The 15,037-nt window shown below is 43.4% G+C and overlaps 1 protein-coding gene across 3 annotated transcripts in view; it reads right to left on the bottom strand.

Moving 5' to 3' along the window:
• ANO4 (anoctamin 4) overlaps positions 1-15,037 on the bottom strand; it is a 383,517-nt gene that overhangs the window by 14,140 nt on the left and 354,340 nt on the right. For all 3 annotated transcript variants that reach the window (XM_021715858.1, XM_008064696.1, XM_021715859.1), the window contains 7 exons: positions 14,245-14,281; positions 11,551-11,662; positions 10,578-10,635; positions 10,342-10,439; positions 8,355-8,497; positions 4,878-5,030; positions 3,427-3,574 (listed from right to left, as the gene is read on the bottom strand). In XM_021715858.1, coding sequence (XP_021571533.1) covers positions 3,427-3,574; positions 4,878-5,030; positions 8,355-8,497; positions 10,342-10,439; positions 10,578-10,635; positions 11,551-11,662; positions 14,245-14,281 — 749 coding nt within the window. The remainder of the gene's footprint in view (positions 1-3,426; positions 3,575-4,877; positions 5,031-8,354; positions 8,498-10,341; positions 10,440-10,577; positions 10,636-11,550; positions 11,663-14,244; positions 14,282-15,037) is intronic.

Raw genomic sequence — 15,037 nt, 5'->3', positions numbered from 1 at the left:
AGGATCGCCGGAGCCCAGCAGGTCAAGGCCGTGGTGGCCAGGAGCGGCCACTGCACTCCAGTCTGGGCAACAGTGAGACTCCAACTCAAAAAAATAAAAAATAAAAAAGAAAAAAAAAAGAAAGAGGAAGGTTCTCTGGAAACTGGAAGAAATGAATCCAACACGGAGATGGAATACTCATAACCCCTGCTGCATGCTTACCTCACAACGCAGCCCTGAGGCTTTGCTGAGGCTACAGCTGCTGTCTCTTGGCTGCTCTGTTCAAAAACCCTATTGAGGAAACCTACATTCAAGTACCACACCTGTCTGATGGGCAGACTCAGGTATGCCATTCATAAATCCAAGTTGGAAACATATCCTCGCAGGCGGCTCCTCCTTTGTATGTAAAACATTAAACGTGGACCTCGTATGTAAATGCACAGTTTTCAGTTGAGGAAGTCTTCTTTCCGCATCATTTCCATAGTTGGGAAGAAGAGAGACAGCCAGGCATTTCGCCAGTTCCTCTCACCACAGTAGACACTCAGCCATTGCCAATATCAAACAGGATAGCCTGTTACCAACAGGGAAATGAGATTTCCCGCACGTCGCTGTATAAAGTTCAGCCAGTGGCATTGAGGTGTCAACTCACTAGCCCCCCGTTAGGACCAGAAGGCCACAGGTAGCGAGCGATGCCATGCCTACCACTCAGTGTACTGGCACCAGCTCCAAGTGCAGCAGAGGCTACATGGAAGATCGAGGGAAGAGAGAGGTACTAAGAAAAAAGTATCAGACAAGGGAAGAATTTCCTATGCATATAAAGCTATAAAGCCAACTTTCTGAAAGGGCTGGCAGAAGGCCTCTGTGGGCCTTTCTAAGAAAGGAGATATATAGCAAATGCCTTCGGGAAGAGCAGTGGATTAGAATGCATGCTGCCTCCGAGAAGAAGACCACATCATTTAATGTGAGAGTTCTGCTTTAAAAACCATTTATCACTTACCGTTTCGATCCATTTTTTCCTTTTTTTATTTTTTGTTGCCCAGTGGCGCAATCACAGCTCACCACAGCCTTGACCTCCTGGACTCAGGTGAGTCTTCCACCTCAACCTCCTGGGACTACAGGCATGCACCACCATGCCCGGTTAATTTTTGGATTTTTTTGTAGAGATGAGGTCTCACTATATTGCCCAGGCTGGTCTTGAATTCCTGGGCTCAGGCAATCCTCTTACCTCAGCCTTCCAAAATGCTGGAATTACAAGCATGAGCGAAGGCACCCAGCTTATTTTCAGTCCTTTAATACATGAGACAGGGATGAACCCACAATCACTGTACTACCCCAAAGACCTATGATTTTCTAAACCTTGACAACCCTGCTGCTCTCTGAGTGCAGTCATTTCTAAGGCATTTGTAAATTTGAAAAAAAAAAAAAAAAACAACCCTGAAAAGTAATACAGTGGCCAGTAGGACAGAAAATAAGATTCATGATGGAACATACTCAAGTGTAACTATTTGAAACACAAAAAATGACCAGTGGATTAGAAGAAAAAAAGCAGATCTATAAATGGAAAGTGGCAGAAGGCTCTTAAGACAAAGGGAAAGGCTTCAAAAAAATAAAAATACAAGCCTTGGAGAGTCCAAGAAAACCGACTTAAGGAGGCTACGATGTATATTTTAATCACCATGAGCATCATCTAAATCTAATAGGGTGTCAAATTCTAAAGTTTCTTTTTGTTTGTTTGTTTTTTGAGTCGGAGTCTCACTCTGTCGCCCAGACTGGAGTGCAGTGGCCGCTCCCGGCCACCGCAGCCTCGACCTGCTGGGCTCCGGCGATCCTTCCACCTCAGCCTTCCAAGTAGCCGGAATTACAGGCATGCGCTACCATGCCCAGCTAAAGTTTTGAATCACTATCAACTGTGCATACATGTTCCCACTTTAATTTTTACACCCCCTTCCCCAAAACAAGACAGGCTTTACCATATCTGAAGTTGGGAAAGAATGGAATGAACCATCGGGACTGACACTCTAGTGGGTTTACTGTAGGGGACAGCCCAGGGCTGCAAGACTCTGCCTTGCCTTGCAATTCTGGACTTAACCTCTCCTAATCTTTTCCTGCTCTGCAAAGTGAGGATGACACTACATGTCCCACTCCCTGGTTTTGTGAATCAAACATGAGACATGAAAGTAAACTTTGTTAGGCTAAGTCGATCAGCGGATGCTGACCACAGTTGCAGTTAGAAAGAAATGCCTGGGTCGCATAAAGGCATCTCCAAATCTCTCTTAGAATGGGATGGTGCCACCAAAAGTGCCAGGTCATTGTGTGTAACAGCCATGTGGTTATTGTAATCAGGAGCTGTGCAAAAGCCTTTTCAAATAGCTACAGCAAGAGTTTATCACATCCCTGCCATCCACACTGTCTACATAAGATTAACCATGAAACTGGACCCAGGCCAGGTTTACATGGATCCAGTTGATTTGATCTGTCAGCACTTTACTCCTTGGGTTTGATCGAACCTCGACGGCTGAAGAGGACCCACTGATTTGGCTCATGCTAGTAAGCCAAGAGATAGGGCTGATTATGTAAGCAGGAAGCAGCCCATGAAGGATTATTACTGGGATAGTGAGAAGACTTGTGATCCCCAAACAAACTTCACTCTGACCTGCAGACATCTAAATCCGCCAATTAGAATTTCGTTGTTGGTTTTAGCCAAATAGGGATTTTTCTTCTGTTAAGACTTCTACTCCTTTTTCCAAGATACAGAATTAAATGTTATAACTTTGGCGAGGCATTATTTGACCAGATATATAATGCCCTGGTTTGGGGAACCATTAAGGCAATGCCATAGAATTGAGCCCCCAGGGAGTTCAGTCCACCCAGTTAGCCTGGGGTATTATAGACACTGGGCAGGCCAATAGCCAAGAAAAAAATCATTCACTCACTTATTCCACCAATATTTATTGAGGATCTACTGGGTGCTCAGTTCATGGTTCCATATTTTCCACATAAAATGTTCAGTCTACATATAATGACACAATGAGTAACAGATTGCAACTGTCCTTTTACAAACTCATAAAAATGACACAACCATACACCACATCATATGCCACTGTTTTTGCTGCATATAATGATCAGACCACGCGTTTCTGAATTCATAGTGGGTGGAGGTCAAGGGTGGGGAAAATGATGAATTGCTGCTCTCACACTGAATTCCATCAGGAACCCATGTAGTAGATGTGACCTGCACCCTTTCAGTAGATCAGGCTGTGCTTTCTTTGGCTGAAAAGAAATTTCATCCTAAAAGAAACTATGTCATAATTCCACCTGCCCTAACACGGGCCTCATCCTGGGCTTATGTCCTGTGTTCCCCAGTGCAAGGGCTCCTGTCTGAGTGTCCAACACCACACAATGGCTATAAAAAATGGAGATTTCATAGAAGTTTCACAGCAAACTTACTTTTGCCCAGCTTCTCCTTGGCCTGCACAAGGTCCATACTTATAGGCATATACCAGGCGAGGGATAAAGTCGGACGTTATCGCTATGACAAATGCATTTGTAATAACAGAGAGAATTCCAATGCCTTCAAGAATTCCATACCAAATTCCTATTCAAATAGAAGTATTGTATTAGTTCCAGACACAACAGCAGAAGTAATAAGTATGAAAACAACGGAGGTGATTCATTTTCAATGAACCTTTCCATGAGTCTTTTCTTCATCTTCCCAAATACTAGACTTGCAATCAGGAGTAACATTTGTGCTTGCAAACACCTTGGCACTGAAGGAGTTCTATGGATTGCCAATGTGCCCATGACTTAATAGTCACCATCAGACATAGGCAGAGAATGCTGGTCAATGATAAGGCACCCAAACACTGCCTGATAAGATCAGCACACCCAGGGTCAAGCCACTGCCAGACTGGGAGCTCCTTAAAGATATGAACAGGGTCACTCCTGTTTCTCTTTGCAGGCCCAGCCCTGACACTCTGACCCAGAGTCGATGCTCATGGAACGTGTGTCTGTTTCATATGGAGGTTAAAAGGCCCCTAGGGGCACAGCATCCATGTTCCATCCTCTTCCACACACACTAGAGAGTGCCAGACTGCCCTGTGCCAAGCACTGGATGCAAAGATGAGAAAAGACAGTCTCTGATCACAGTTTGGGAGGGAGCATCTACTCAACTCAGTGTCTCTGGTCAAGGACCAAGGCTCATCTTTCCCATTAGAAAAACTGGGTTGTGCCTCATGTAGACCAGGCAAAGATATAGGAACGAGTAAAACATAGTTAAGCAAATGGAAGCTCTATTTTTAAAAAGGAAGTATGTGATAATAAATCAAATTTTTAGATTCCAAAGTCTTGAGATAGAAATAACCAAACTGAGAATCCATACACTTGGCTGGGCTCGGTGGCTCAGCCTGTAATCCCGTGCTTTGGGAGGCCGAGGTGAGTGGATTGCCTGAGCCTGCGGGTTCAAGACATGCCTGGGCAACTCGGCGAGACCTCATCTCTACAACAAATCAAAAATCAGCCAGGCATGGTAGTGCGTGCCTGTAGTTCCAACTACTTGGAAGGTTGAGGCAGAAGGATCACCGGAGCCTAGCAGGTCGAGGCTACTGTGGCCGGGAGCGGCCACTGCACTCCAGTCTGGGCGTCAGAGTAAAACTCCAACTCAAAAAAAAAAGAGAATCCACACTCAAATTCTCTAGCATTAGAAGTTACTGCTTTCTAAATCGACAACTTTACTTCTTGTCCAATATTATTTAATACTAATATAATTAGTCTTTGCAAAAATTAGGTGAGTCATTTTACATGGAAGCCAAAAGTAAAAATCTAAAGTGAGTGGCTTTTCTTGTTTTATCCACCAGATGGCTAAAATCCTTTAAAAAAAAAAATCCCCAAATCCCAGTTACCTATGTCTTTGGCCCTTGAAGCTAAAGGTCTCCTCCACTGTGTGACAAATTTGTAAGCGTCAAGTCGAATTTCAATGATGTTGTTCAGTAAGGCCAGAAGCGGTGCTAGGGGAAAAGCTGCCACAAAGATAGTTGTGAATCCAAACTGAAGAACTGGAGGGAAAAGGAGACAGAACAGAGAGGATTGGTTTTTCATTGCCATTTTCAAAAGGATTATGATCCAATTATGCCATTGTCTTAAGTTCTATTTTTCCCAAGACAGAAGCACAGGTGACATCTCTTCCAGAAACATGGCCAGGACAGTGGGAAAGGGGGTGCAGAATCCCAGAAGCAATAAGCACACTTAGGATCTGGCTCTTGTTTTCTAAATCCCATTCTCTGATGAAAGAAGCCAGTACTCCTTGAAGGAATGCTTGATTCTAGAGCTACAGTAGGGTAACTACAAGAGGGGCCTGGAATATCCTGGGAGGCTAGAAAGTAAGGAAGTGCTTGAAAAATTATGGGGGCATGCCAACAGGACACAGGACAAACTTGAAGGCACTCCCCATGGTCACAGCTGGGACAATGTGTGCAACAAAATGAATAATGACCGCATGGGATTATAACCCAAACGTCAAGTATCTGAGTCCCTACTGATGTGAATATTGATATAAATGTGTACCTATATTAATAAACAATTGAACAAATGATTAAATGAGGGGCAAGAGGTGCTTCCTCCTTATGGTAGAATTCTAACTAATGAACATAGAAGGAATGATGAAAAAAGAAAATCACAATTCATCAAACATCGCAATAATATTTGTTGTAGGAAAGAATGATCAAACCCTACTTAAATTAGCATACTGAAGCAAATAGGATATTTGTGGGTGTTCAAAGTAGCTCCTCAGAGGACACTTACTAATTACAAAGAGAAAAATAGCATCTTTACAGTGGAGAGACCTGGTAAACACTACTTAAGCCAAGTGATCAAAGTTAACATCACCAATCATAGACATAATGACATCACCCACCCCTGATGCCCTGGGGAGGGACCTTCCAGTTCCTTCATTTATATTTTTATATATATCTACACAAATATGCCTGTATTAATAAATTTTGCATAGTGTATCTATCATGTAAACAGCACTTTTGTGTCTGAAGTTTACACAGTGATGTCATTCTTTCACTTATTATTTTATCTTATTTTTATTTTTAGAGACAGAGTCTTGCCCTGTGTCCCAGGCTGGAATATGGTGGTGGATCATCGCTTGGTGCAGCCTCAAACTTTTGGGCTCAAGGGATCCTTTTGCCTCGGCTTCCTGAGTAACTGGGACTACAGGTGTGTGCCACCATGCCTGGCTAATTGCCAATTTTTAAAAAAATAGTATTTACTTACTATGTTGCCCAGGCTGATCTCAAACTCCAAAGCTCAAGTGATCCTCCCACCTTGGCCTCCCAAAGTGCTGGGATAACAGGCACTTGGCCTGTCTTCATTCTTTATATAGTTTTGCCCCTTTCATTCCACATGATGTTTCTAAGATCTTATCTTGATGTCTGCAGATCTAGCTGATCTTTTGAACTGCTTTTTATTCTACCTACATCTATTTCCTTTTGATTCACCCAAATATTGCTTTTTCCCATTCTTTCTCTATTCTCCTACTGGGACTCTCATTACAAATATTTTAGATTTTTTGACTGTTTTGTTTTTCTCTTATGTTCTTCTTTGTTTCTCTTTACTTTCTTTTCTTTTCTTTTTTTTTGAGACAGGGTTTCACTCTGTTGCCCAGGCTGGAGTGCAGTGGTGCTATCCTAGCTCACTGCAGCCTCGACCTCTTGGACTCAAGTGATCCTTCAGCCTCAATCTCCCGAGTAGCTGAGACTACAGGCATGCATCATCATGCCTGGTCTTCTCTGTTTTTCTATTTTTTTTCTCTCTCTTTGTGTCAGTTAAAATTTTCTAGTGGACTTGTCTTCAAGTTCTCTAATCTCCTCCTCTGTGGTGTCAGTCTTCTGTTAAACATATGAAATACGTACTTAATTTTATGTGCTATATTTTGCAATTCTAGAATTACTTTTTGCAGATTTTAAATCCCTTTTAAAATTCTCCAACTTCCAATCATTTTGTTGCTATTCCCTTGTATTTTTAATATAAAAATAATAGTTCTTTGAAAGTCTGTGTGCTGACTCCAATTTCTGAATCACTTTTTTTTCTCTTGATTATCAGGAACATCTTCTTTCCTTTTTTCCTAGAAACTTTTTTTTGTATGCCAGACATGTAGAGGCTATAGGGCAAGAGTTAGCAAACTATGACCCGCAGGCTAAGTTTAGCCAGGCATCTGTTTCTGTTTCTGGCTTTTTTCCACCTGTAAGCTAAAAACAGTCTTACATCTTAAATAGTACATTTTAAATGGTGGCAAACCTGTCTACCTAATAGTCTTGATTTTGCCTGTTGGTCCTAAAAGCCAAAATTACTTACTATCCTTTAGGAACAAACCTGTGGTACTCTGCTCTCAGGGATGCTTCTGAGATTTGTTTCATGCTGGAAAGATACTTCAGTATTTGGAGTACTACCAAATGCTAGCCACATAAAAGGTTCTTTTCAAGTACTCAATATGCCAACATTATCGCTCATTTCCTTCCTTATGGGAGAGGAGTCCATTAAGAGACCTCGAAGTGGTTAGTTTTCCTAATGAATTATACTTTATTAAGTTTATTTTTAAAGCCCAAATCGATTTCTTCAAGTTATATCATTCTGCCATTCTATAACTGAAACTCTAAAGACATCAGTAGATACTTAGAGTTCAAGTCATTGAAGAAACACCAAGCATCAATTTTGCCCGTCCTTTCAGTTTCAGATTTGCCCAGAAGGAATTGCTTCCTTCAGAATCAATGCATCCTGCCTATCCCTACCCTCACTCCCCCTACATGAGAAAGCTTAAACATAACTTTTTCAAAAAGAAAATGTATACACACTCAATATGTCTGCTAAGGGATTTTATTACCCCCACCCCAGACAAGAAGAATAAGTGAATAATAATAATCACAACACAACTAACATGTGCCCAGTACACAGTATAAACCGGGCATTGTTCTAAGTCCTTCTCATGCACTAACTCATTTAACCCTCACAAAGACCCTATGAAGTGGTTACTCTTATTATTATCCCCACTTCAGAGATGAGGAAATTGAGACAAAGAGAGATTAAACAATTGCCCAAGGTTTCACTGCTGATAAATGACAGGGTTGGGATTTCAGCCCAAATAATTTGCTTCCAAAGCTCGTGGTCTTAGATACATGCTAAGAGAAATGGCTTTGCTTTGACTCGAGCGAAATTTGATTCCTTAAATGTAATGTAGTTTAACCAAGACACTCCTTCCTCTGCATTGAGGGCCCCCCACTGACGGTCTCAATGGTGATGGGTGTATGTTTCTTTGAATGTAGCTAGAGATATAACATTGGCATTGATAATGAATAGGAGGAAGTAGAATAGTTCCATACTCATTTCCAAGTATTCATCGAAGAGTCCATAGGCATTCATTGGCTGAAGGTTATAGTCCTTTTCCCACTGTGGGAAACTTATTTTCCTTTCAGGTCCATGTTCTTGTCGTACTTTCCTTCTAGTCCACCAATTCTGGATTAACCTGTGCAGCAAGATCAATTTCTTACAAAAAGAACGTCACTATTCATCTGACTCAAGTCACAAGAAAGAGGAGAGTTAGATTATGGAGTCATAGTTTAAAAAAAATTCAGGACAATCTATCAAGGAAACCAAGCCTTGGGTTAGGGAGGAAATAACAGTGGAATCGAGACTTCACACATTTCCATTTGCAAGTAGGCAGAAGAATTGATGAGCTTATTTAAATCATTCATGAAACTGTCTCATGTTGGGAACTGTCCATGATGATTGGGTGGAGGACTCAGAAGAACCACCAGCACAAAGGCAAAACCTGGTATCCCAGGAGAGGGAGATCTGGTTACGTGGCTTAACTTGGGCCCCCTAGGCGGTCCTCCCATGTGGGGCGGGCCTGCATGTTCTGATTCAGGGGTCCAGAGGGTCTGCAACCAACCCACAAAGTGCTCTCTCCCGGCACACGTCCACAGGTGGCCTTGTCTGATGGAGCTCAGCAGGGTTCTGACTCCCAGTCAGATGCATCTTGCCCTGGTGGGGTTAGCGCATGAACCCCTAGTATGTCAGGAAGGAGTTTTATAGTACAAGAAAGTGTGGAGGGAGTGGGTTGCCTGTGCTCACTAGCGGCATGGGAAAAGCTGAAGAGTATCCAGGATTAGAGACGCCCACATAAAAACAAAAACATGTGCAATAAAGGAAATAAAAGGAAGAGCATCAAACATAGACTCTCCCTACGTCATCATTTTGCCCTATGTCCATATTGCTAGAGGATACTGTGACATTTTTATTATGGTTTATACCTTAAATTAGTATATATAATGCTTACGGTTTTTTGTTTTAGGTTTTTTTTTAATCTACAGAAAACATCAAACACTTAGAGTAAAGATTTCTGAAAATAAGTCTTAGAAAACGATTGGCATTAATTCTGACAGAGAGCTTAGAAAAAACTTTCTGAAGTGAACCAAGATCCAGCTAATTGTTCTGGCTCAGCGGTCCTCTCAAAACCCTGAGCTCTCTATGTCTCTGCAGAGACACAGAGCTGACATGGAAACAACAGGAATGGATTGAAGCAGAAAGACAGGCATTGCTGACTTATGTCCCCCTTAAAATTTAACTGACCGGGACTGAGCAAACACAGCAGAATTCAAGGTTATCCATACAAAGGTGACGCAAAATTTTGCCTACTGTCCACAAAAAATATTAGCACCAGTTTACTCCAGGGCTGGGGAGCGGCTGTAGTTAACGCGTCATATATGGCCAGGGCCGATGTGCTGGAGCCCACAGGGCTAGAGGCACCACGTAAAGCAGCTCACAAGCAGTGCCTAACACTTAGGGGCCCACAGAGACTCAAAGCACATTCACGTTCATTCATATGAACTGGGCAAGTCTTCCAGAAGAGCAGATATTTACGATTTTCACAGCTCCGGTTTTTTTTGTTGTTGTAGCTGATTTTTTTTTTTTTTTTTTTGAGTTAGAGTCTCACTCGGTCACCCAGACTGGAGTGCAGTGGTATGCTCCTGGCCACCGTAACCTCGACCTGCTGGGCTCCGGCGATCCTTCCACCTCAGCCTTCCAAGTAGCTGGAACTACAGGCGTGCGCTACCACGCCCGGCTAATTTTTGATTTATTGTAGAGATGGGGTTTGCCAAGTTGCCCAGGCGGGCCTCGAACCTGTGAGCTCAGGCAATCCACTCACCTCGGCCTCACGGCTGCCTTTGAACATCTGAATGTGAAACCTCAGTCCTAATGCAGACACAGGCTCAGTTGTGGAGTCTGCATTGCTTATCTTACTTGCCACACCTAGAGAGGCCCCTGTGAGCAATGCTGCCTCTCAGTGACTGATGCTCAGGTACTTACGGGTAGCCAAGTTCCATGAAATTATTCCAGGTCTGCTTTAGCACCATTATAATACCCATTTGCATACAGAGATCAATAAGGCATCCACTAGGGTGGCACTGCAAGGTAAGCAAACACAGAGATTCCAGAATCAATGGAGGGGAAGGAAGAGCATCTGGTTTCTAATCTACACAAGGTTGCCCTGAGGCTGTTCACGGTAAGGCTGAAGGGAACAAGGAGTGTGAGAGAATACAGACCTCTTCCAGTCTCCACCTGTTTATCAGCCTCAGGTAGGCACCAGGGTGTCCTGTGAATCTTCAACACAGAGAAAAACGAGCCATTAGCCTTCAGCAGGGCCAAGCTTTTCAGCAGCGTCATGCTCAGTGTGGTGCCCACTCCAGTGTGAGTCACTGGTGGGTGGGTATCAGGTCTGGGGGTGGAAACCCCCCAGAGCTGTTCCAAGGACCGTTTCTGGAATTTTCCTGGAAACATTTCCTCCTGTCCGGCTGCTGGCCGCAAAGGCCAGTTTTTGCTGCTTGCTGTGACTTTTAATGTTTTCTACTTGCTAGACATCAGGCACTCTAGCCTGTTGTGAGCAGCAGTTTTACTCCTGGGTGCTATTTTCAAAAAAATATATGAATCTGTTCAACTAGAATTTTGTCTGCTGGAGTAGCTAGAAACGAAGGAGAGGCTGCTGCCTCCACCTCCCAAAACCAGTCCTCTGGCCTCCCATGCCTCAGACCCACCTCCAGCAGTGATGGAATTCACGGGCGTCACCACCAACACAGACTCCTCCCAAGCCCTTACCACTGCTGGATTTGGAAGTTGTGCCCAGCATCCTCTGGTTTCCGCGACCATCCCCTTCCTGTCGGGATGTCCTGCCCTCTCATGTGAAGTCTGGGATCCAGGACACCTGCCCTAACGCAACCTGTTCTTCTGGCGAGAGCTGACCCAGGTGCGAGCAGAGGGGGTAATCTTCAGTCCATCTCTCACCTGGGCAAACTGCCTTCCTGTCGCCTTGGCAACAAGAGGAGTGCAGGCGAGCTTAAGTGAAGACCGTGTCCCTGGGATACAGGGAGGTCTGGGGTGCCAGGAGGGCATGGAGGAGGATGTCCTCTTTTCACACTGAACACATCACCCTAAAGGAGGACTTCTCTGCCACCCTGGAAATGACCTCTGAGCGTGTGTCCTGGGCGTGGGGGGGTGGGGGCATGGAGGTCAGGGTCTTACCTTCCGAGGAAGAACGCGATGTAGAATGTGGAGCTGTTCAGGTTGACAAACTGGAAAAGAAACATCTTCAGAGTGAAGCTGTTCTCCCACTCGGACTCTGTGCGAGGCTGTTCTGTGGACAGAGGGGCAGAGCTGGAGAGGCTGTATTTGACCCCTCACTTCTACTCTCCTGTGTCCCCCATGCTGTGGGGAGCAGAGGAGTCCTAAGGAGGCTGCGGACTCGTTTGCCTGTGGATGGTGACCACCCACGGGACCTCCAAGCTGCAGACCAGCTGCACAAGGGTCTGATACTGCTCTGTCGGTAGGGATTGCAAATCCAGACCATTCTTAGCAACCCAGGATGCCCAGACACCTGGAGCAGGGACAGCCAGGCTGAGGGCTGCACCAGTCCTGGCTCTCTGCAGTGACTTCTGACCTCTTAGTTCCTACCTGCGTGGACTGAGGTCCCCTCCCGGCTCCTGATACTCCTGGTTCTCGGCTCCTAGCTCCAGGGCTATGCCAGCTAAGAGGGAGTCAAAGCTTTGCAGAGCTGAGAGCGTTGAATCTTTTCCCTATCCCCCTCCCTGACTCTCCATCTCATCCCCGAGGACAGATGCCAAGGAGGAGACCTCTTTTGTGTAGGGTTCTGACCGCATATCATCATCTTGTGAAGGGAATCCAAAAAACCCAGAATTTATTTATAAAAATGGTGTATTTATTCCATGTTTAAACTTCAGTCACCTTCAAAGTACTCTCCATTTGATACAATACACCTATCCAGATGCTTTTTCCACTGCTCAAAACAGTTTTTGAACTTGTCAATTTTGATGACTTTTAGTGCTTCTGCTGTGTTTCACCTCTTCCACATCAGCAAAATGTTTCCCTTTGAAGACATTTTCATCCGGAGAAATTAAAAAAAAAAGGGGGGGGCATGCCATTTTCGGTCAAAAACTGCTGAACACTCACTGGGTTGTGGGCAGGTATGGTGTCATAGTGGAAGAACCAGTCACCTGTTTGTCACAGCTTAAGACATTCTTTCCTCAAATTGTGACGCAACTTTCTCAAAACTTCCAGATAAAAACTTTGGCTAACCATTTGATCTGGAGGAACAAATTCCTAGTGTATTACCGGAGGCCCGGCTTCTAAAAGATAATTCTGGTATCTTTGGGGGGAGGGCCCCCTTGTATATCTTGTAATTTCCTGACCTCAGTCAGAGACCAATTCTTATTTCTGTACATTTCAACTTCCATAAAGCAAATACTCTTCAGACATCGTGATGTGAACCAAAACCTGGGTCTGTTAGCCCTCGAGATCAAGCCTCCAACTTGAAACCTCATGCCAAATGCACTTATCCCTCCCTGGGCGCTGCATTCACACCTTGGGCAATGTCTAAGAACATTTATCTAATGCACTAGCATTTTCTCTGTTTCCACATTCTCTCAGCTTTAATTGCTCATTTAACACTTCACCCACTCAATTCCTTTTCTATGAATTATAACTCAAAATGCTTCCTGGGAGCGAATCTGAAGGAAGGGGAGAAAGAAAGAAATTGTGATTTAAAATGGTTTACACGTCAGTGTCAGAACAATGCCATGCTACAGCTGAGGGTGTACAAGTCTCTGAAGGGTGTTAGCTTGATTTCACTTCTGCCACTGAGTTCCTGGTTCCATGGAAAGGTCTCTGGGGTTGCCAGGCTGCTGGGTTTCCAGGAGTCCTCACTGTGGAGGCACCAGGACTTGTGTCTCCACTGGCATCTTTGCCAGCCTGGATCGAGATGTCCCTGGACACAGTCCCCCAGTGGGCAATCACCTCTTCCATGGCCATAAACCTCTTTCCACCTTTTTGGGCAAGAAGTGATAGTGATGGGAGATTTCAATGACATTAAAAGAGACAATGTAAAGTGCCTAGCTCTGTGTCCAGTACACAGAAAAGTTCAATAAATGGTATCTATTATTATAATTCATATACTATATTATTATAATAATGATTATTATAAATAAAAACACTTCTGGGATTCTCCCCCCTCTGGACAAACTACATATGAATATATTGAAGCCAATTATGGGTGGGAGCATGTAATTTTCTCATGCTGCATAGTACATAAGGACCAATACCTTGTTAATAAAAGTGGGACAATTTCTTTATTTTGAAAATGTGGTAAATGTACAGTGTGTTGCCGGCTACCGGATTGTTCTGGTGCTTTATGGAGTCAGAGAAATGTTCTTAGGGGTGACTTGTCCAGATGAATTTTGTTTGGATAAAAGTCAGTGTTGGTTCGCTTACTCATATCCCTGGTAAAAGACTCCCAGTCTTCAAAGAAACTAACTTTACTGTGATTTTATGTACCATGAAAACCTAACACATTTTTAATTAAACAAAAATTGTAGGCAACAGCAGTATGAACACTTTCATAAATGATACTTGGCACTTTATACACATGTACTTTGATGATGCTATTTTTGTGTGAGAAAACCTACTGTAAATTACATTCACTCATGACAAATAATGTTTGTGACAGCTTTGAAAGCTTTGGATAGAAAAGATCTTCCAATTACTAGACAAATTTAAAATGATCTGTCGAGACCAAGAATAATTATTGCATGCAATTTTAAAATAAAGGTATATTTCCTTTGAGCAGCGTTTGAGAAAGGAATCTTTGAAATATACCTTTCAGACCATGGTACGGCACTGTGAAGTAAAAAGCGATCAACTTACCTAAATTAGTCAGAAGCAGTGCAACTTTTTCATAGAGCTGCAAAATAAATTCCACATATTTAACAAATGAACTGCAGATGTTATAAAATCTATCTATAAAGATAAAGAAAAGTGGCAAACAAATCATGAGTGAAAATGATTTCATTAGCCATCCATTGCCCAAACTATGAAAACTTTGTGAGCAATGTGCCCTTTCAGGGCAAAAATAAATATGTACGGTCCCATTGAACTATTTCTTAAATCTCACTTCTTATTTTGGGGCACATAATTCTATGGCAACAAGACCAGCTGCCACTAAGCTTTCTAAGTGGTGCTGGGCGTGCCTTGGCATCCCGAACATAAAAGTTGTAAGTCTGCTGTCAACGGTGAGATACCACAATCCTCTTGTTTATGGACTGCTGTAAGTTCTAGATTGCAGCAATCAGAAACACTGAAGTGAGTAAACATTACTGGGAACTCAGGGAGCTTTTGCTGGCCCTCTGCTTTTCCATTAGTGGGCTGGGCCCATCCTGAACTCACCCAGCCATCTGGTAAATGGATGGTCCTGAGGGAATTAAAGATTGTGTGTGTGTGTTGTGTGTGTGTGTGTGTGTGTGTGTGTGTGACCAGAGGAGTAGATGGTATAATTTAGGGCAAACCCAGCTCTAGAAGACTCCCCAGAGCAGGTGTAAATTGGGAAAGAGAGCCAGTGTTCTTTCTAAAATAAACGATGATAAATGAAAATGAACAGGGAAACTAGTTTGATGGATTTGGACAGTATGAAAATTAATTTGCCCTAAATTATACCCTCTAC

Source organism: Carlito syrichta, unplaced genomic scaffold (assembly GCF_000164805.1).
Source record: "Carlito syrichta isolate Samal-C Ts95f unplaced genomic scaffold, Tarsius_syrichta-2.0.1 Scaffold307930, whole genome shotgun sequence".
NCBI classification, from domain to species: domain Eukaryota; kingdom Metazoa; phylum Chordata; class Mammalia; order Primates; family Tarsiidae; genus Carlito; species Carlito syrichta.
The sequence above is the reverse complement of the archived record's forward strand: the minus strand, read 5'-3'. Positions and strand labels throughout refer to the sequence as shown.